Source organism: Coregonus clupeaformis, unplaced genomic scaffold, assembly GCF_020615455.1.
Source record: "Coregonus clupeaformis isolate EN_2021a unplaced genomic scaffold, ASM2061545v1 scaf0994, whole genome shotgun sequence".
Taxonomy (NCBI): domain Eukaryota; kingdom Metazoa; phylum Chordata; class Actinopteri; order Salmoniformes; family Salmonidae; genus Coregonus; species Coregonus clupeaformis.
In genome coordinates, this window is record NW_025534448.1 from 134,729 (window position 1) to 157,951 (window position 23,223).

General features: G+C 46.8%; 1 protein-coding gene across 1 annotated transcript in view; it reads right to left on the reverse strand.

Annotated features, from left to right (window-relative positions):
- The window catches only part of LOC121563120 (UPF0606 protein KIAA1549L-like), a 60,740-nt gene that overhangs the window by 7,250 nt on the left and 30,267 nt on the right, over nt 1-23,223 (reverse strand). The window contains 9 exon segments of the mRNA XM_045217280.1: nt 7,471-7,718; nt 7,721-7,775; nt 7,777-7,857; nt 7,859-7,879; nt 11,730-11,852; nt 17,295-17,528; nt 17,734-17,823; nt 17,825-17,865; nt 18,345-18,475. Coding sequence (XP_045073215.1) covers nt 7,471-7,718; nt 7,721-7,775; nt 7,777-7,857; nt 7,859-7,879; nt 11,730-11,852; nt 17,295-17,528; nt 17,734-17,823; nt 17,825-17,865; nt 18,345-18,475 — 1,024 coding nt within the window.

The following is a 23,223-nucleotide window of genomic DNA, read 5'->3' on the forward strand; positions in this document are numbered from 1 at the left end:
GTAGTATCCTGAGTCAGACAGGGTGATGTTGTGGAGGGTCAGGTAGGACACACCAGTCCATGGACCTGTATGATTCCAGGTGAGGTGTGTCTGGACTGACTCTTTAGGGGTAAACATGTATCCCATCTTCCCTGCACCAGGACACTCTGGGCTCAACCCTGAAGCTCACCACACAGGACACAGTGACAGAGACAGAGATGGGAGCTCTCCACCAACAGCCATCAGACACTGGAACTGTGAATTAAAACAATACACTCAAACCTGAAATAAGACATACACCTAATTTGAATAGCTGTCTTGGGAAATCAGGAACTGAATTTAGCTGCATGGAATTCTCATGTACAGTAATCAAAAGGTATAGATGGACAGTGTTTGTATTAAATGAAGATTGATCTTAACATTTACTATGACAACGATGGATTTGCTAATGATGTAGTGTCTATCTTTACTCATTTGTACTGAACACCTGTACAGTCCAGCATCATCTATAGATATGTTAGTAAAATGCAGGAATGAGGGGTTTGGGTCACAGGATTGCAGATGCATTTGTCCAGTTTACACCATGTGACTTGTGGCAGGTCAGTACAGAACGTGACAGTTAATCACCAGATGCTCTGTGCTAACCGTTTTAACCAGTGTTCCGTAGCACTCTGACTCGGACAGTCGCAGGGATCTTGTCCTATTTAGGGGAAAATAATTGTTTTACATTAGGAGAATCAGGAGTACTCGTCCTTCTATAGATTAGAAATTGATGATAGTTTCACTATATTGCCCAAAACATGAGACTTTTCAGTAAGAAAAAGTTATGACTACGAATATTGTCAAAAGTATGACAGGTCTGTAGTTTACTTACTGCAGTAAGCATACACTAGTCAGTTAGTAGTTTTCATGTATTTATTCAATATTATATAATTGTGCAAAATGTTTTTTTAATATACATCTTTGAATAAATCATTTTAGAGTGAAAACTGTTACTAGCCTACCTTGAAGTTGTTCTGCCAACAGTAGAAGGATGATACCAAGCTAGCCTTTCCCCTCATTATTTGGAATACCCATTCTCTTCACTTGAGCCTTTTTAACGGTAAATGTGTCTCGGAAGGTAATCTACTCTGGGTGTCTTTAAACATTAGTGTCAGCCTACTTTGAAAATACCTTATTTTCTTCATACTCTTGTCAAACTATTGATTGCTGGTGAAATCATTAAACAGATCAAATCATGCAGTATAGATGTAGGATCTTAATTTGAGCCAGTTTGATACAGCGGAAAATAATCCTGCAGTAACAGAAATATGAATTATTATGTGGATTATAATAAATTGACATTTTGTAGGGGTTGATAGCTTTTTCATAAGGGATAATCAAGTCTGAAATGTACAAACTTCAGAAGTCTTTATCTTTTTATTGTAGTATATTTTATTTTGGAGGAAAGTTCTCCTGCAATCGGGTGATATAATTAAGAGAGGGGGTGGGGGTCCTGCTGATTGAGCCTGCGCAATATTTGACATTAAATGTTTCCTTTTAGCATTAGAGCTTAGCCTACTGCGCTATATTTAAAATGCAACAAAAGGTTTAGAACATGATAAACTTGAGGTAAAGGTTCCAGAATCACCAGGTGCATTCACCTTTCAAATCCAAACAAATCTGAATTCATGACCTACTGAAAAAGTGAAAACAAGATGAATGCCAACAACCAGATTCCTTCCCCCTCTCTCTATGACCAGTCCAAACGCATGCTGGGATATTTGGACCTCAATTTTGCAGCCGGACCATAATCATTGCAATGCGCAGCAGCAGCAGCAGCAGCATCAGCATCAGCCCGTTAGAGACACGGAGCGGTGGCCTGACACGGGCATCCTAGTTGTGAACAACTACCAGCCTCTGGAGGTGTTTAGTCCCCGACCGGTATCCATGGGGTCAGGAGGGAGCGAAATGGACGAAGTCAACGAGCTGGCTATCCTGATAATGGAGTTGGAGTTAGGAGCGCAGATGGGAGAGCAGTTGGATCGAGGGAGATGTAAATACAGTGCTATTTTATTCCATATGACAATCTGACTTCAAACGCTTGTTTCTATATTGTAGGCCGTGGTGTGCCTATGCGACAGCCACACATCTTGGGGCATCTGATGCTGTCTATTACAATGTTAGACCTCATTGTTTAGAGAATTAGTGGCAACACTTTATACATTGATTGATTCTCTCTCTTTCCCTCCCATAGATTACTTCCTAACAACCTTCATACCTCTGTCATCCAACAACTGAGAAGAGAAAGGATTTAAATCAGGGAAAAAAACAATAATGCTTGTATCTCATCATAATCACCTTGATTAACAACTATTTATAGTCATAAATAAATCCCTATATTAAACCTTTTTTATCAGAATACATTTTTTCCTCAAACCACAAACCACATTAATCATCCAACAACCAATCTGTCATCACTTTTATTGATTTAATTTGCAAAGATTCAAATCCCATAATCTGACATCCTGTTTCTCTCTTCAAACCGATGTATCAGCATTCAAATGTGAAATGTGTTTTAATTTCTACACAAAACCGGTCAGCATCTACAGAACAGACAGAAAGGGTTTCATTTACAATACAGTAGCCTACATGGTAACATAACAATCCATCCACAACCATGTGTGTTGTCAGTCCATCAGCAAAGATATGCTGGAAACAGAAAAGCAACAGAGTTCTGGTTTGAGTTACAGTAAGAGAGAGAGCATTCTCTCCTATTTACACTCAGACACACTGGACGGGCTGGAAAACCTAATCTCCCAGGGTGCATCTGAAAACAGATACTCTACTGTACAGTGGGTCAGTAAAAGAAAATCATGGTGAAAGACTATAACCTGCATCTGAAATAATGCAATAATGTGTCATCATGATAAACACGGTAGGAGAAAATATGTTACATTTGGGACAGCTTTCATTTTAACATTTCATTCCCTTTCTTTCTGTCTTATCTAAGCATTACAGTAATTTGAGAATTAAAGTATATTTTGTTGTTGCAATACCACCTACGATGTGTGAGGTGATATGCACTTCCACCCATCCTTTGGTGTACTGTGACCAAAACGATTACACTCTTCCCCAGTCACTTGTTCCTCTTATCAAAGATACTCAAACCAGGCTCATCTCAGTCTTGGGTTCCATGTGTAGACTCATGCATGTCATGCCCACCCAATATAATACCAAGAGACACTGTATGAATACCACACTGAATAGGAGCAACCTTCAGACAAGGTGTGTTCACTCACTGGTAATGAGAGAATGAAAGCCAGAATCCATGGAGAGGACCAAACACCAGGGCTCAGAGCTGCCCTAACCTTTAACCTCTGCGTCCAGCAACAGATCACATAACATACATATACCTATAGGATAAAGTGCATCTCAACTGGTTCTCATTAAAAATAAAAAGTTAAAGTACAATCATCAAGGAGGAGATCAAACTCATTGGGTTAAACATTCACAATATGATGCAAAGAATGCACTACTGACAGAGGACCTTGGTCATCAAAGCTCAAACTAATATCTATGTAGTTAGCGGTCCCAGTCCACCATTGTCCATATGTAACAGTATAGTACCATTATACCCACTAGAGGCCCTTGTGCAATCACTCCTGGGGAGTTTAGTGCATTAAACCAGAGATGTACATCTCCAGTCCTAAAATGTAAAAGTGTCAGTCTGGTTGTTATCTGATCTGACTCATTACTAGGGGAAAAACATGGCCAAACATTACAGAATGTAGAAATGTATGTGTAGAACACAGATATGAAGCACTCTGTTATGTAGAATCATTACAGTGCAATACATACTTTCTGTAACATTTACTGAGTGGATTCTGTGGCCAATTTATGATTTAATTTGGCTTATGTATCAAGTGCAAAAGAAAATAGAAATCTAACTGAGCACTGTGTCAGTGTTTAGTGTCCTCTCCTTTCTATTTAGAAACACATTACATTTATTTACAGTTGAGTTAAACCCAGTCCAACTTTACTGTGTCCAAGGAAAGGGGCTACAGTACTGGATTCATGATCATGTTCATTGTGAAAGGCAGTTTGGAGGCATTGTCAAGAAACAAGTGAAATTGTCTTCTGATTCAGTGTTTGTCGCCACAATAATCAAGCAATTTATGAGGCACATGTATTCTGAAAAAGGTGTTTTTTAAAACATGGTGGCAGGTCTCAACTCACTATTCATATCCATTCATATACAATAACAGTACCTCCTTTTCTTTGGAGAAAATCAACACCTTTCATTAAATCTACTGACTTCAATTGTGCCTAATTTGTGGTCCAATGTTAGTGAACAGATCACTCATGTTGTTGTCAAACTGCTTGAAATTATACTTAGAAGACGTGGCTGAGCACAGGGAAAGGGAAATATGACTCAGTTCTCAATTGTCATTGAAGAACATAACAAACTAAATCACCTCTCAGTCAGTGGATGGAATACTAGGGCCATTGGAGATGACAACAAACAGTTGTCGCTCTTTTTAGTTGAAATGGACTTGTTCTATAAAAAAGAGCTAAGATACATGGCATCCCTCTACATGCTTATATATACACATTATACAATGGATGGGTCTAATTCTGAATGATGATTGGTTAAAAAACCTAATTCCAGCCAGTGACTTTTCCACAAGTTACCACCGCTCAATCTATGACGTTAAAAAGCCTATTGTCTCATCCACTGTCTCAACAGCCCAGCCAAGCAAATATAAACTTGATCTCCCACTATAAAAAGCATTTAGACATTATCTCACATTTCTTTTAGACTAACATTTAGTTTTCAACAGCGGAGATTTGTATAAACCCTTGCTGTCTGTCTCTCCAACATTTGCAACATTGTTTCAATATTCAAATTCGATCTCCAGCTGTCCCATAGTAGTGAAACATGTCGGAGTCGGGACTAGACAGAGTCGAAATCATGAATCAGCTGGCATCATTTTTTATGGATATATACAAAGAAATGTCAATTGAAAAAGGTAAAACGAAATGAAGTACAGCTAGTTTTAAGTCTTTTACAGCTTCAGTTTGAAGTGATTATGTTAGCTGTGTTGTTTGCTAGCTCCTTTCACCACTGTGCTGACTTGAGAGAGCACATTTTCTTTGCCAGGTGAAATCGCCCTCATTAGCTCATTGTTATGGATGTATCCAAATAAATATCTCTGGAAAACAGCTTAAACAAACGCAATGCAGCTACTTTGCTGTTATTCTGGCTGCACCTCTTTGATGAGACTGTGGGTTAGCCAGCAAAGTTAGCTAGCTAGAAGCAAGGGATAAGAACGTTTTGCCATTATTTGAATAGGTGTTGGTAACATTTTGTGCAAAAGTGATAATGCCCTGAAAATGGTGTTTGGAGGATATAATGCACATTTGTGGCCTCACTTCATCTCGGGCCTACTTAACACCCGTGCCAATATATCATCCAAACACGCTGCAATTGGTATTATCACCTAAATGTGATCTTCTGTTCTGAAGTGTTTGGACCTTTGAGCACGAACATATGACGACTTCGCTTCTGCCTCATCATATTGTTGTACATGTATTGATTTTGTGTCATACTCCTCCCTCAATGGGTTGCTAAGGTTATTGTCCTGGTTAGAGAAACACTCATCTGTCATTATTACAGGTCTTTAGATGTGGGAATGACATATGTACAATGTAAAGGAACAGGTGGTGTTAATGTAACTATAAGAGACATCGTTGAGAAAGAGATGACTAACAGTTTGAGATAGAACACTTTCACCCTTCAGTAACTCCAAAATAACAGCATGAGTGGTGGAAACACATCAGAGCAATGTGGTACCCACGATGAGAGAGAGAGGAGAAAAGAGAGAAAGAGAGAAAGAGAGAAAGAGAGAGAGAGAGAGAGAGAGAGAGAGAGAGAGAGAGAGAGAGAGAGAGAGAGAGAGAGAGAGAGAGAGAGAGAGAGAGAGAGAGAGAGAGAGAGAGAGAGAGAGAGAGAGAGATAGAGATAGAGATAGAGATAGAGATAGAGATAGAGATAGAGATAGAGAGAGAAGCTTTTATAAGTCTTAATATACAAATATCAAAAAAGCTGAGATAGAGAGTTTGTTCTAGTCTCTAGTGTTACAGCATGTTCAGAAGAAGAGTGCTGCAATTCCCACCTCCCGGCCACTAGAGTAGAGAGATTACACCTGGAACTCAAACATATCTGTCTGCTTCTTGGCCGGCTCCTGACACCTCCTGGCGGATGGCCTGCACCAGGGCGGAGTGGAGAGGCTGCTGAGAGGACTCTGTTCTCTGGCTCCCCACATCGGGCAGGCTCACTGGAACGCTGCGGTGGTCGGAGGTGGGGGTGGCTCATGGCGGCCGTAGGAGGGGAGTCTGGGGAGCTGCCTGAGGGTGGTAGCGGGATGAGGAAGGCGTCCACGTAGCCTGGGAGAGCCACCTGGAAAGAGAGGGTAGGCCAGGCGTCACGCAAAACAACCACACAGGGTTTCATACCCACCAAAATGATAGGAACATGACGATGTTTTCAATTCAAAGGTATTATCCTTATTGGATCAGTTTGCTGGGTGATCATTGTCCTCCTCTTCCAGCATTATATATTTCAAATTTGGGTGAGAATAGAGTGGAAACGAGGAAAATTGCACACTGACACTCCAAACTCAGGATAAAAAGAAGTCAAAATTAAAACTGTGTTTGAAATATCTGTGATTTTTTTAAATGGACTTTTGATTCAAAACCTTGAGCGTTTGAAACTCCACTTATGGTGCTGATCTAGACCACATGAGATGTGCATGACTCTCTGATTCTAACAAAACTAGCGAATGAAAGGAAGATCAAAGGAAAAAATAAAAGAGGTGTTCATTTAGGAAATGTGTTCAACTACCTCCAGTATTTTGCTTGCTAAATCCACTCCCAGCACTGGAAATTCGTTCCAGCAATGTTTTCTAACATGACTGGTTGAAAAAGACTAAAGAGGAAGGCATCTGGATTTAGAAAGCAGGCAGATAGGGACAGGATAAAAAGAACATTCATACAAGAGACCAAGGAGAGAGGGACATTGTAAAGGATCTGACAGAGGGGAAATGAGAACATGTTCATGTTAAACATGGACAGAGAGAGAGAGAGAGAGAGAGAGTACTGTAGACATACTGTTAGGAACCCAATCCTGTCAAGGGTGAGATTTGAGGAAAGAGCAACAAGATGTGTTTTTTTCAGAAACACACTGTCAATCCTGTTAAGGCTCTCTGCAGAGGCTTTATGAAATGTCTTCATATTCACTGATGAGTCACATTTTGTAAACTTACAAAGTCCAGGAAAATAGACAGATTGAGCTCTGTAACCACATGAAAAAATATACTCTGGGTTGATTTTTTTCTATAGGGGAAAGTTTCTACTTGTTAAGGTTTAATGAACTATAACCAGTACAGTAAGTAGTACATTTTGACCAAACATAACCATTCCCAGAGGTGTTATCCTTCGCCCACTCACAGGTTTGGGGAGGCTGCACTGATACATATCCGTCCCGTACTGCCGGCACCCACTGCAGCCCTCTTCCCGGCCACGGCTCATGGTTCCTGGGGCACTGGTCACCACATCAGAGTAGGGGCAGGGGGTGGAGGTCCGGGGGCTGTAGTGGCCGTGATGGTAACCGTGGTGGGGGTGGGGATGATGGGAGTGGTGGTGGCGTCCGGCTGTGGAGGAGTGTCCCCCTGAGGGCCAGGAGCTGAAGGCCTCTCAAGGAGCAGGTGCATCTGCTGGCGTGCCTCATCGATGGACGGCTGGGAGCTCAACGTGGGAGGTCTCTGAGTGACCTTTGACCCCTCTGGGGCAGACATAACCACCCCGCGGGCCAATCAGATGATCCACGTTGGTCTCCCTCAATCAGCTCCGGCTCAGTCTGAAACACAGAGAGAGAAAAAGAGGGGATAATTGGTTGGCACGCACACACACACACACACACACACACACACACACACACACACAGCTCAGGTGGTTGGTGGCACCTTAATTGGGGAGGACAGGTTTTGTGGTAATGGCTGAAGCAGAATCAGTGGGAATGGTATCAAACACATGGCTCCATTGGCTCCATTTGCTCCAGTCCAGCCATTATTATGAGCCGTCCTCCTCAGCAGCCTTCATTTCAGAATGTCAATCTATGGCAACTCATTGACATTGAATTTCCAATTAGTACTAGTAGAGATAATACAGTTCAGACCTATCAGAGTACGGTAGTGTTATTGTCTCCTGACCTATCAGAGCAGTGTGTCATTGTCTCCCAGACCTATCAGAATAGAGTGTTATTGTCTCCCTGACCTATCAGAGTAGAGTGTCATTGTCTCCCTGACCTATCAGAGTAGAGAGTCATTTTAGTGCTCTCTGAGGCTCAAACAAAAACTGTCCATTCCCTTTATTAGCACCCTGCAAAGCGTTGTTCATGCTGCCCTGGTTTAGTTGGCGTTAGGGAGCCATGTCCTTTACACAGAAACACACCACAGCCCCAAAGACACTCATGCCTAGTATTTTCTCTGACAGCCATAGAGGACTATCCCACAATGCATTGCAAAGCCCCATTTCAGATTTACGAGTACAGTGCTACAAACGGCAAATGAAAAGTCTCCTGATAGCTGGGTGGAATGCCACTGACTCAACCAGAGATGGTCAGATGAGAAATGTTAAAGTGGCTTTAATCGATTCAGGAAGCAATACTAGTGACTCATCCTGGCTGTGCGTGTTGTTGACAAGATGCTGACTAAGTTAGCCAGGAGCCGCTTGATGGTACAATGTAGTGCTGTAATATATCAGATGAATAGGTGTTCAGTATTCCCTCCAGCAGAACTAGTGGAGCTGCTCTCTCTCTCTGGTTGGTTGGTTGGTCTCTGCAGGCTAGAGGGCTACCGGGGACAGCTTTGTACGGGAGTATGAGTTGTGTTTCTGTTTATCTCTCCATCTCCTCCCTTCTTCTCCCTCGTCCCGCCCCCGTAGATTCATTGTGGCGATAAAACAATCTGGCAAATCACTGTAGAAAGTAATTAAGCACTGCGGTAAACTACTGGAGGTCTGTGTGTGTTAGCCTACTGTGTTCTCGCTCCTCTCATTCCTGAAATTATTTCTTTTCTCATCTTCCTCACACTATCTTCCTCATATTATCTTCCTCACACATCTTCCTCACACCATTTTCCTCACACCATCTTCCTCACACATCTTTCTCTCCCTTTCTCTCCCTTTCCTTCCGTCTCCTTCCGTCTCCTTCTGTCTCCTTCCCCATGTATCTCCTCACCCACGCTCTGTGCTCTCTCTGCTCTCTCTATGTCCACCATTCCTTCCATCCTGCTTTCTCCCTCCATCTCTCTCTCTTCCTCCATCCTGCTCTCTCAGGGTGATAAATGAGTTGGAGCCGAGGTGCCCTACTTCCTGTGCGAGTGGAAGGGAGCAGCCACGGGAGACCTGGCGCAGCCGCCCATAAATCAACACGGACAGGCGGAGACGTGGATCCGCAGTGATATGGCCCGCAGAGCAAGCGTTCCCACTGTAATCAGTAGAGCCAGTCCTTCTGCAGGAGCCGACCGACCACGCTAGCACCGTATTTTTTGCAGTCTGACACGGTTGTTACGGTTATTGCAAGGGGAGGCTACATTTCACTCCCCACGGCAGGAAGAGAAGGGGCAGAACAGTGGAGGGAGGAGGTGGAGGAAGACAGGGGGGCAGAACAGTGGAGGGAGGAGGTAGAGGGAAGACAGGGGGCAGAACAGTGGAGGGAGGAGGTGGAGGAAGACAGGGGGGCAGAACAGTGGAGGGAGGAGGTGGAGGAAGACAGGGGGCAGAACAGTGGAGGGAGGAGGTGGAGGAAGACAGGGGGCAGAACAGTGGAGGGAGGAGGTGGAGGAAGACAGGGGGCAGAACAGTGGAGGGAGGAGGTGGAGGAAGACAGCGGGCAGAACAGTGGAGGGAGGAGGTGGAGGAAGACAGGGGGCAGAACAGTGGCGGGGAGGAGGTGGAGGAAGACAGGGGGCAGAACAGTGGAGGGAGGAGGTGGAGGAAGACAGGGGGCAGAACAGTGGAGGGAGGAGGTGGGAGGAAGACAGGGGGCAGAACAGTGGAGGGAGGAGGTGGAGGAGGGGAGAAGTATAAAGACAGGTTGTTTGGGAGGAAATGATGCTTCTCTATGTAGAGGATATTGACAATAGAATCAAAGAGTTGTTACTGTCTGTGGTAAATGTGATACATATGCTATTAGCTGTAATATGTGGTTATTGTTAAAACCAATGTCTGAGTTGATTAGATCAAGTAAAGGAGAGAAAGAACCTATGCTGTTCTGTTTGTAAAGTAGGAGCTTACTGTAAAACTACCTTGTTCTCTTTGTTTGTACATGAAAGGTTAATGGTTGTAAGATAGTAACCGCTTTTTGTTCTGCAAGTGAGTGGCTTAGAGATCATTTTGGTGTTTGTTTGTTAAGTAGTGGTCTGAAACATGACTTCAGGGAGCTGGTCTTTAGGCTCTTCATTTTCTAACTGCATCTGTCTAGCCAAATCTCCACAGCAACAGTATCATACCACAGATAGGAGAGGAGAGGAGAGGAGAGGAGAGGAGAGGAGAGGAGAGGAGAGGAGAGGAGAGGAGAGGGAGAGGAGAGGAGAGAGGAGAGGAGAGGAGAGGAGAGGAGAGAGAGGAGAGGAGAGGAGAGGAGAGGAGAGGAGAGAGCAACATGTCTGAAATGTATCATAAACCAAAACTATAAAGAACACCTTATGAATCTACCACTATCAACCATTAATCAACTCCTTCACTGCAGTCTGGTGTGGTTAACTTCAACCACACCTGTATGTGAGCAGTCCAGTTCCTATCTGAGACTTTGTGAGATCATGACCCCTGGAGAGATCTATTAGGGGTGCATTCAGGATTGCAATATGTTGTGATGTTGAATGGAACTCACCTCTACACCTTAAGACAACTGCCTTAAATGCTACAGTATCCTGCCAGAGGTACTACAAACAGACAGTTCACTACCCAGTGATGTGTCTGTTGTGAAACATTCAATAGTCAATCATTCCAAGAGAACACTTTTTGGAACAAGCAGTGAACGTGTTTGTGTTTATTTTTCCCTCAGCACCATACAAAACTTCTGGTCATGCAGCTATATATGTTTGTTTGTTTGCAACAGGAAGCTGTTGTCTCCAGTCACCTGGGGATGTTAGCTATTTTTGGATAGTAAATTAACTCTAAAATGAATGGTTTTAACGACTGTGGACAGTTAAGCTACAGTATACAGTGCCGTGAAAAAGTATTTGACCCCTTTTTAATTTTCTCTATTTTTGAATGTTATTAGATCTTCAACCAATACCTAATATTAGATAAAGGGAACCTGAGTTTACAAATAACAAAATATATATTTTGTTTATTTAATTAACAAAGTTATGCAATAACCAATGCCCCTGTGTGAAAAAGTAATTGCCCCATTACACTCAATAACCACATTGTGCCACCTTTAGCTGCAATGACTGCAACCAAATGCTTCCTGTATTTGTTGATCAGTCTCTCACGTTGCTGTGGAGGAATTTTGACCCACTCTTCCATGCAGGACTGCTTTAACTGAGTGACATTTGTGGGTTTACAAGCATGAACTGCTAGTTTCAAGTCCAAGAGAAAATTAGATAGGGGCAAATACTGCCTCTTAATAATACCCAGTGGGTCGGGACCAGGGTCAGAGTGATGGCCAGAGTCAGGACCAGGGTTAGGGGAGTGGGACTCACGTCGTAGCCGCTGTTCCCGATGCCTCTCCTGGGTCTCTCCCTCATCACCAGCAGGTCCATCTCTGTTCCTCCGGGACTCGGGCTGTTCAGGCTCTGCCTGCTCCGATAGGTCCGCTGCCTCACCTGAGAGTGCCTGCCAATCACAGAGTGTTATGGAGCTCGAATCAATCAGCCAATAAGAAGAGGAATGTGTTGCTCAAACGAGTGCAACAAATCACCTTAGAAAAATACAGTTTACTAGGAGAAACTCCTGGTTTCATCATCGCCATCATCATCAACATCGCCATCAACATAATATATCCTCTGAACATAATATCTCTCCTGACCATAATATCTCCCCTGAACATAATATCTCTCCTGACCATAATATCTCTCCTGAACATACAGTAATATCTCCCCTGAACATAATATCTCCCCTGAACATAATATCTCCCCTGAACATAATATCTCCCCTGAACATAATATCTCCCCTGAACATAATATCTCCTCTAAACATAATATCTCCCCTGAACATAATATCTCCTCTAAACATAATATCTCCTCTGAACATAATATCTCCTCTGAACATAATATCTCCTCTGCCAGATTGATTTGAAATAATCCTCCAGCCAATGCTGAAACTCCTAAAATGCCATCATAATGAAGATGTCTTAGAGAGGAGGTAATATATATATAACAGAGAATAATGCAATGTTGATACATATTTTCCATTCTGTTGAACAAGATGCTTATCAGTGAACATGCTCTGGGAGTGCTATCTCATCACTCATCACAGTCCTATCAGCAGGCTGAGCATGATTATAGAGTCTGTCAAACATGTCTCTATGGGAAACATACACTGACACAGATGCAGGCACACACACACACACACACACACACACACATTCTATCTCTCTCCTCATCTCAAGCTCAATTCAGCAGAACCAAGTAAGATAGACAGGAGAGAGGAGAGAGGAGACAGGAGAGACGAGATAGGAGATAGGGGATAGGAGAGAGGAGAGAGGAGACAGGTAAGAGGAGACAGGAGAGAGGAGGCAGGACAGAGGAAGAGGAGAGAGGAGACGGGAGAGAGGAGACAGGAGAGAGGAGGCAGGAGAGTGGAGACAGGAGAGAGGAGGCAGGAGAGAAGAGAGAAGAGGCAGGAGAGAGGAGACAGGAGAGAGGAGGCAGGAGAGAGGAGACAGGAGAGAGGAGAGAGAAGGCAGGAGAGGAGAGGAGAGAGGAGGCAGGAGAGAGGAGGCTGGAGAGAGGAGGCAGGAGAGAGGAGAGAGAAGGCAGGAGAGAGGAGAGGAGAGGAGAGAGGAGGCAGGAGAGAGGAGGCAGGGGAGAGGAGAGAGGAGACAGGAGAGAGGAGACAGGAGAGAGGAGGCAGGAGAGAGGAGAGAGAAGGCAGGAGAGAGGAGAGAGGAGAGGAGAGAGGAGGCAGGAGAGAGGAGAGAGGAGAGGAGAGAGGAAGGAAAGAGGAGGCAGGAGAGAGGAGCAGGAGAGAGGAGGCAGGAGAGAGGAGGCAGGAGAGAAGAGAGAGGAGAAATAAGAGAGGGGGCAGGAGAGAGGAGAGAGGAGGCAGGAGAGAGGAGAGAGGAGGCAGGAGAGAGGAGAGAGGAGAAAGAAGAGAGGGGGCAGGAGAGAGGAGGCAGGAGAGAGGAGAGAGGAGGCAGGAGAGAGGAGGCAGGAGAGAGGAGAGAGGAGGCAGGAGAGAGGAGAGGAGACAGGAGAGAGGAGGCAGGAGAGAGGTGACAGGAGAGAGGAGACAGGAGAGAAGAGGCAGGAGACAGGAGAGAGGAGACAGGAGAGAGGAGACTGGAGAGAGGGGACAGGAGAGAGGAGACAGGAGAGAGGGGACAGGAGTCAGGAGAGAGGAGACAGGAGAGAGGAGACAGGAGAGAGGAGAGAGAAGGCAGGAGAGAGGAGACAGGAGAGAGGAGTCGGAAGAGAGGTGACAGGAGAGAGGAGACAGGAGAGAGGAGGCAGGAGAGAGGAGAGAGAAGGCAGGAGAGAGGAGAGAGGAGGCAGGAGAGAGGAGAGAGGAGGCAGGAGACAGGAGAGAGGAGGCAGGAGAGAGGTGACAGGAGAGAGGAGACAGGAGAGAGGAGAGAGAAGGCAGGAGAGAGAAGAGAGGAGAGGAGAGAGGGGGCAGGAGAGAGGAGGAAGTAGAGAGGAGGAGGCATAGAGGAGAGAGGAGGCAGGAGAGAGAAGGCAGGAGAGAGGAGAGTGGCGCAGTGGTCTAAGGCACTGCATCGCAGTGCAAACTGTGCTACTAGAGATCCTGGTTCGAATCCAGGCTCTGTCGCAGCCGGCCGCGACCGGGAGACTCATGGGCGGCGCACAATTGGCCCAGCGTCGTCCAGGGTAGGGGAGGGAATGGCCGGCAGGGATGTAGCTCAGTTGATAGAGCATGGCATTTGCAACGCCAGGGTTGTGGGTTCGATTTCCACGGGGGCCAGTAATAAAAAAAAAAAAATATGTATTCACTAACTGTAAGTCGCTCTGGATAAGAGCGTCTGCTAAATGACTAAAATGTAAATGTAAATGAGAGGAGAGAGGAGGAAGGAAAGAGGAGGCAGGAGAGAGGAGGCAGGAGAGAGGAGGCAGGAGAGAGGAGAGAGGAGGCAGGAGAGAGGAGAGAGAAGGCAGGAGAGAGGAGCGAGGAGAGGAGCGAGGAGGCAGGAGTGAGGAGGGAGGAGAGAGGAGGCAGGAGAGAGGAGAGATGAGGCAGGAGAGAGGAGGCAGGAGAGAGGAGAGAGGAGACAGGAGAGAGAAGGCAGGAAAGAGGAGAGAGGAGAGGAGGCAGGAGAGAGGAGAGAGAAGGCAGGAGAGAGGAGAGGAGAGAGGAGGCAGAAGAGAGGAGGCAGGAGAGAGGAGAGAGGAGAAAGAAGAGAGGGGGCAGGAGAGAGGAGAGAGGAGGCAGGAGAGAGGAGAGAGGAGGCAGGAGAGAGGAGAGAGGTGGCAGGAGAGGGGAGAGGAGACAGGAGAGAGGAGGCAGGAGAGAGGTGACAGGAGACAGGAGAGAGGAGACAGGAGGCAGGAGAGAGGAGAGAGAAGGCAGGAGAGAGGAGCGAGGAGAGGAGGGAGGAGAGAGGAGGCAGGAGAGAGGAGAGAGGAGGCAGGAGAGAGGAGAGAGGAGGCAGGAGAGCGTAGAGAGGAGGCAGGAGAGAGGAGGCAGGAGAGAGGAGGCAGGAGAGAGGAGAGAGAAGGCAGGAGAGAGGAGAGAGGAGGCAGAAGAGAGGAGGCAGGAGAGAGGAGAGAGGAGAGAGGAGGCAGGAGAGAGGAGAGAGGTGGCAGGAGAGGGGAGAGGAGACAGGAGAGAGGAGGCAGGAGAGAGGTGACAGGAGACAGGAGAGAGGAGACAGGAGAGAGGAGACAGGAGAGAGGAGACAGGAGACAGGAGACAGGAGGCAGGAGAGAGGAGGCAGGAGGCAGGAGACAGGAGAGAGGAGGCAGGAGACAGGAGAGAGGAGAGGAGAGGAGAGATGAGGCAGGAGAGAGGAGGCAGGAGAGAGGAGAGAGGAGACAGGAGAGAGAAGGCAGGAAAGAGGAGAGAGGAGAGGAGGCAGGAGAGAGGAGAGAGAAGGCAGGAGAGAGGAGAGGAGAGAGGAGGCAGAAGAGAGGAGGCAGGAGAGAGGAGAGAGGAGAAAGAAGAGAGGGGGCAGGAGAGAGGAGAGAGGAGGCAGGAGAGAGGAGAGAGGTGGCAGGAGAGGGGAGAGGAGACAGGAGAGAGGAGGCAGGAGAGAGGTGACAGGAGACAGGAGAGAGGAGACAGGAGAGAGGAGGCAGGAGAGAGGAGACAGGAGAGAGGAGGCAGGAGACAGGAGAGAGGAGATGAGGCAGGAGAGAGGAGGCAGGAGAGAGGAGAGAGGAGACAGGAGAGAGGAGGCAGGAGAGAGGTGACAGGAGAGAGGAGACAGGAGAGAGAAGGCAGGAAAGAGGAGAGAGGAGAGGAGGCAGGAGAGAGGAGAGAGGAGAGAGGAGAGGAGGCAGGAGAGAGGAGACATGAGATAGGAGAGAGGAGAGAGGAGAGGAGAGGAGGCAGGAGAGAGGTGGCAGGAGAGAGGAGGCAGGAGAGAGGAGACAGGGGAGAGGTGGCAGGAGAGAGGAGAGAGAAGGCAGGAGAGAGGAGAGAGGAGAGGAGAGAGGAGGCAGGAGAGAGGAGAGACGAGGAAGGAGAGAGGTGGCAGCAGAGATGAGAGAGGAGGCAGGAGAGAGGAGGCAGGAGAGAGGAGAGAGGAGGCAGGAGAGATGAGAGAGGAGAGGTGAGAGGAGGAAGGAGGGAGGAGGCAGGAGAGAGGAGAGAAGAGGCAGGAGAGAGGAGAGGAGACAGGAGGCAGGAGAGAGAAGGGAGGAGAGAGGAGGCAGGAGAGAGGAGAGAGGAGAGAGGAGGCAGGAGAGAGGAGAGGAGACAGGAGAGAGGAGGCAGGAGACAGGAGACAGGAGAGAGGAGAGAGGAGGCGGAGGCAGGAGACAGGAGACAGGAGAGAGGAGACAGGAGACAGGAGACAGGAGAGAGGAGACAGGTGGCAGGAGAGAGGAGAGAGGCGGCAAGACACAGGAGAGGAGAGAGGAGAGAGGAGGCAGGATAGAGGAGACAGGAGAGAGGATGCAGGAGAGAGGAGAGAGGAGAGAGGAGGCAGGAGAGAGGAGAGAGGAGAGAGGAGACAGGATATAGGAGACAGGAGACAGGAGACAGGATATAGGAGACAGGAGACAGGAGACAGGAGTCGGGAGGCAGGAGAGAGGAGAGAGGAGGAAAGACACAGGAGAGAGGAGGAAAGACACAGGAGAGAGGAGAGAGGAGGCAGGAGACAGGAGAGAGGAGAGAGGAGAGAGGAGAGAGGAGGCAAGAAACAGGAGAGAGGAGAGAGGAGGCAGGAGACAGGAGAGAGGAGAGAAGAGACAGGAGAGAGGAGAGAGGAGGCAGGAGAGAGGAGACAGGAGACAGGAGTCGGGAGGCAGGAGAGAGGAGAGAGGAGAGAGGAGGAAAGACACAGGAGAGAGGAGAGAGGAGAGAGGAGGCAGGAGACAGGAGAGAGGAGAGAGGAGAGAGGAGGCAAGAAACAGGAGAGAGGAGAGAGGAGACAGGAGAGAGGAGGCAGGAGAGAGGAGACAGGAGAGAGGAGGCAGGAGAGAGGAGACAGGAGAGAGGAGGCAGGAGAGAGGAGACAGGAGGCAGGAGACAGGAGGCAGGAGAGAGGAGACAGAGAACCAGAGAACCAGAGGACCAGGGGACCAGAGAACCAGAGAACCAGGGGCCAGAGCCCAGCACCATCCCAGAGACAGGAGGGGATTTAGTCTGATTAAAGAGGCCTGATGAGTGCCTCCTCTGAATTACAGAACGATGACAATTAAACAGACAGACTACAGTGCTGAGGGAGCATTTATAGAGAGGGAGGGTTAGATGAGGGCATGGTACTGCAGACAGAGAACTGGCCAATGAGACTGCGTGACAGACACAGAGTGCCAATCAGGGTCCTTGAAAAGCTTTAGAGGAGGGACTATCAAACTACCCACCTACAACTCAACATATATCCCCATACCCTCCTCTTTCCCTCACACCTCCCCCCATCTCACCTCCTGCGGGACTTGGACGTAGGTGGATGCCCGGTCTTCATCAGGCTCCGGTGATGTGCCATGCTCTCCTGGTGCCCTCTCGTGCCCGTGCCTCTGCCTCTGTGCCAGCACCCTGCTACTACTCCCGCTGCCGTCTGCTGAGGGGAAGTCATAGTAGCCTTTCCTCTTAGCCTTCAGCCTCAGCTTGTTCCTGTAGTGCTCTATGTCTGACTTCTGCTTCAGAGCTAGGTTCAGCTGGAGGAGGGAGGGAGGGAGAGAGAGAGATGTAGGGAGGGAGGGAGGGAGGGAGGGAGGGAGGGAGGGAGGGAGGGAGGGAGGGAGGGAGGGAGGGAGGGAGAAAAAAGCAGACATGTAAAAAGTGTGTGTGTGTGTGTGTGTGTGTGTGTGTGTGTGTGTGTGTGTGTGTGTGTGTGTGTGTGTGTGTTGTGTGTCGTCTCACCTCTCCATTTCCATTGAGGATGGCTGAGTCTTGGCTGCGGTCAGGAGGAGGCGGGTGTGAATAGGTGGGCGGCGCCGTCATGGGCTTTATGGGAAATGAGCTGCAGGGAGCCAAACGAGGTGTCGTAGGGATCTGAACAAAGAACAGGGAGTTAATACACACTCACACACACACCACAAAGTACAAGTTTCTGGACTCTCGCCTAATGGGCCATATGCACACACACCTTCTCTCTCTCTCTCCCTCACACACACACACACACACACACCTTCTCTCTCTCTCCCTCACACACACACACACACCTCCGAGGACAGCGGTCACCTTGCCTGGCTGCGGGTTACATTGTGATATTCCATCAAACATCACTTTGTCACAGACCAACTGGCAGACAGAAGCAGTCTATCACTGAGACGGAGAGGAACAGGAATCACGTCTCTTTGATAGATGAAGGAGACTGACTCTGGGCTTTCTCTCCTTATCCAACATCAGGGGCAGTCGATTCAATTCCAGCTTTTAACTTAGGAGAGTGTGTATGCAGACAGGAGAGTGTGTATGCAGACAGGAGAGTGTGTATGCATGCACACGCGCGTGTCTGTGTGTACTGGTCTCACCGTTCCTCTTGCGCTTCTCCTCCTTTGTCAATTTCTGCTGTGCTGTGACTTTCTGAGCCGCCGAGCCCCTGCCAGAGTCGAGCTTCTCTGATTCGTTGCTGATGACGGAACCATCCTCGCTCGGCAACCTGCTGTGGGTAACCATAGCAACAGGAGCGGCTTTGAGCTCTCCGATTGTTAGGCTTGGAGAACAGTTATGTCATCCTTTCTCTTTAACAACGCTTCACCCCCCCCCATAGCTCCCCTCCCCTCTCTCTCCCCATCCCATCCCTCCCCTCTCCTCTCCCCATCCCTCCTCTCCCCATCCTCCCCTCCTCTCCCCATCCCTCCCTCCTCTCCCCATCCCTCCTCTCCTCTCCCCATCCCCTCCCCTCCTCTCCCCATCCGTCCTCTCCCCATCCCTCCCCATCCGTCCTCTCCCCCATCCCTCCCCTCTCCTCTCCCCATCCCTCCCCTCCTCTCCCCATCCCTCTCCCTCTCCCTCCCCTCTCCTCCCTCCCCATCCCTCCCCATCCCCTCCTCTCCCCTCCCCATCCCTCCTCTCCCCATCCCTCCCCTCACCATCCCTCCCCTCCTCTCCTCTCCCCATCCCTCCCTCCTCTCCCCTTCCCTCCCTCCCTCCCCATCCCCTCCTCTCCCTCCCTACCCTCCTCTCCCTCCCTCCCCTCCCCTCTTCCCCTTCCCTCCTCCTCCCCCATCCCTCCCCCATCCCTCCTCTCCCATCCCTCCTCTCCCCATCCCTCCCCTCCTCTCCCTATCCCTCCTCTCCTCCCCATCCCTGTCAACTATTACTTGTCCTGACCATTGTACTCTGTAGTCCATGAAAACACCTCCGATTTATCTGTACTCTACCTATTTATACTAAAGACTAGGTAAGTAGCTCACCTCATCATAAACAAGGTCCCTCCAGCTTCTGTCAACAGAACTATTAGTCACAACCCACTGGTCATAACAGCAGAATTACAGCTAAGAAATTAAGGCCTACACCAGAGCCTGTTTAAAAGCACTGCCATACAGAGGGGTATTAGAGCCTGTTTAAAAGCACTGCCATACAGAGGGGTATTAGAGCCTGTTTAAAAGCACTGCCATACAGAGGGGTATTAGAGCCTGTTTAAAAGCACTGCCATACAGAGGGGTATTTCAAAGCACTGCCTGTTAACCCCTTAGTATCCAACACTGCCCTCTGTTTTAAAGACTCATCTTATAAAGTCCAAAGTGTATCCAGTAATAGTCTGGTAATAATCATAGAGACAGACAGAGCTGTCCTGTAATAGGCTGGTAATAATCATAGAGACAGACAGAGCTGTCCTGTAATAGTCTGGTAATAATCATAGAGACAGACAGAGCTGTCCTGTAATAGTCTGGTAATAATAATAGAGACAGACAGAGCTGTCCTGTAATAGTCTGGTAATAATCATAGAGACAGACAGAGCTGTCCTGTAATAGTCTGGTAATAATCATAGAGACAGACAGAGCTGTCCTGTTATAGTCTGGTAATAATCATAGAGACAGACAGAGCTGTCCTGATATAGTCTGGTAATAATCATAGAGACAGACAGAGCTGTCCTGTTATAGTCTGGTAATAATCATAGAGACAGACAGAGCTGTCCTGTTATAGTCTGGTAATAATCATAGAGACAGACAGAGCTGTCCTGTAATAGTCTGGTAATAATCACAGAGACAGACAGAGCTGTCCTGTTATAGTCTGGTAATAATCATAGAGACAGACAGAGCTGTCCTGTTATAGTCTGGTAATAATCATAGAGACAGACAGAGCTGTCCTGTAATAGTCTGGTAATAATCATAGAGACAGACAGAGCTGTCCTGTTATAGTCTGGTAATAATCATAGAGACAGACAGAGCTGTCCTGTAATAGTCTGGTAATAATCATAGAGACAGACAGAGCTGTCCTGTTATAGTCTGGTAATAATCATAGAGACAGACAGAGCTGTCCTGTAATAGTCTGGTAATAATCATAGAGACAGACAGAGCTGTCCTGTAATAGTCTGGTAATAATCATAGAGACAGACAGAGCTGTCCTGTAATAGTCTGGTAATAATCATAGAGACAGACAGAGCTGTCCTGTTATAGTCTGATAATAATCATAGAGACAGACAGAGCTGTCCTGTAATAGTCTGGTAATAATCATAGAGACAGACAGAGCTGTCCTGTAATAGTCTGGTAATAATCATAGAGACAGACAGAGCTGTCCTGTAATAGTCTGGTAATAATCATAGAGACAGACAGAGCTGTCCTGTAATAGTCTGGTAATAATCATAGAGACAGACAGAGCTGTCCTGTAATAGTCTGGTAATAATCATAGAGACAGACAGAGCTGTCCTGTTATAGTCTGGTAATAATCATAGAGACAGACAGAGCTGTCCTGTAATAGTCTGGTAATAATCATAGAGACAGACAGAGCTGTCCTGTAATAGTCTGGTAATAATCATAGAGACAGACAGAGCTGTCTTGTTATAGTCTGGTAATAATCATAGAGACAGACAGAGCTGTCCTGTAATAGTCGGTAATAATCATAGAGACAGACAGAGCTGTCCTGTTATAGTCTGGTAATAATCATAGAGACAGACAGAGCTGTCCTGTTATAGTCTGGTAATAATCATAGAGACAGACAGAGCTGTCCTGTAATAGTCTGGTAATAATCATAGAGACAGACAGAGCTGTCCTGTAATAGTCTGGTAATAATCATAGAGACAGACAGAGCTGTCCTGTTATAGTCTGGTAATAATCATAGAGACAGACAGAGCTGTCCTGTAATAGTCTGGTAATAATCATAGAGACAGACAGAGCTGTCCTGTAATAGTCTGGTAATAATCATAGAGACAGACAGAGCTGTCCTGTTATAGTCTGGTAATAATCATAGAGACAGACAGAGCTGTCCTGTAATAGTCTGGTAATAATCATAGAGACAGACAGAGCTGTCTCTGTAATAGTCTGGTAATAATCATAGAGACAGACAGAGCTGTCCTGTTATAGTCTGGTAATAATCATAGAGACAGACAGAGCTGTCCTGTTATAGTCTGGTAATAATCATAGAGACAGATAGAGCTGTCCTGTAATAGTCTGGTAATAATCATAGAGACAGACAGAGCTGTCCTGTTATAGTCTGGTAATAATCATAGAGACAGACAGAGCTGTCCTGTTATAGTCTGGTAATAATCATAGAGACAGACAGAGCTGTCCTGTTATAGTCTGGTAATAATCATAGAGACAGACAGAGCTGTCCTGTAATAGTCTGGTAATAATCATAGAGACAGACAGAGCTGTCCTGTAATAGTCTGGTAATAATTATAGAGACAGACAGAGCTGTCCTGTAATAGGCTGGTAATAATCATAGAGACAGACAGAGCTGTCCTGTAATAGTCTGGTAATAATCATAGAGACAGACAAAGCTGTCCTGTTATAGTCTGGTAATAATCATAGAGACAGACAGAGCTGTCCTGTAATAGTCTGGTAATAATCATAGAGACAGACAGAGCTGTCCTGTAATAGTCTGGTAATAATCGTAGAGACAGACAGAGCTGTCCTGTTATAGTCTGGTAATAATCATAGAGACAGACAGAGCTGTCCTGTAATAGTCTGGTAATAATCATAGAGACAGACAGAGCTGTCCTGTAATAGTCTGGTAATAATCATAGAGACAGACAGAGCTGTCCTGTAATAGTCTGGTAATAATCATAGAGACAGACAGAGCTGTCCTGTAATAGTCCATTACAAAGTACATCATGTGGTGGTGCTGATGGTGTGTGTGTGGGGGGGCTCTCTCTCAGTATTCTACCATTATAGATTTCACTGGTAGGAGAGGGCTCTCTCTCAGTATTCTACCATTGGGTGCTTTTTATTTGTGCTGTTTTGGGAAAGTGATGTGTTGCACTCCATTGGTCCATGCAAATTGCATCCTGGTCCCAGAAATATAATGAACACCACCTGTTATTATTTTACTCAATAATATAAAAGTAGCTCAAGATCATCTGGGGAAGCCTGTGCAGCAAACACTCTACTCAAGTATCTCTTCACAGTCTTCCTTATTCAATCTGTCTCAGTATATTGCCTATGTGTATGACAATAGTTTTGCACAGACAGTGTGTTATGAATGTGCTGGGGATGCAAGTCACCAAGTGGATAAGGCTGTGATGATGTCACCACGTGGATAAGGCTGTGATGATGTCACCAAGTGGATAAGGCTGTGATGATGTCACCAAAGTGGATAAGGCTGTGATGATGTCACCAAAGTGGATAATAGATGCGGTAAAGGGGTTGATGGAAGGCAGAGTGTTCCATTGACCAGATTGGCGCACTTTCAACAAATCTGATCTAACAAGTACAATATTCGTCAAATCTTTCATGATCGATATGTTGTAACAGGCCCACAATGTGGTTACTTAAGTCCAATTTTGATATATTTGTCTGTTTTCGCTGCATAAGATGTAGACGTTGTCCCTTTTCAGGTTTAGAAGAAGTGACTGCTAAATGCTAACTCCCGTTCGTATAAGCTGGTTAATCGGTGGTGGTAGTCAAAGTCATTTTTAACTGTAATGCAGTTGATTGGTGACGATGACATGAACATTTTTCTGGGGGGCATTGAGGAGATCCCGGATTCTTCCCTCACGACCCTTTCCCCCACGCATTTCCATGGCAATTCTATTGTTTTGGTCGAGTTCGATTGATCTCTTTACTGCATCTATGCTGTGATGATGTCACCAAAGTGGATAAGGCTGTGATGATGACACCAAGCTGCTGTTTGTCTTGACTCAGCAAAAAGCCTCTCTAAAAATAGGTCCAGTGGTAGTCACAACAACACAACCATGAATGAGCAGCCAAAGAAAACAGGAAACACTTTGTTCACAGTGAGAAGGATCAG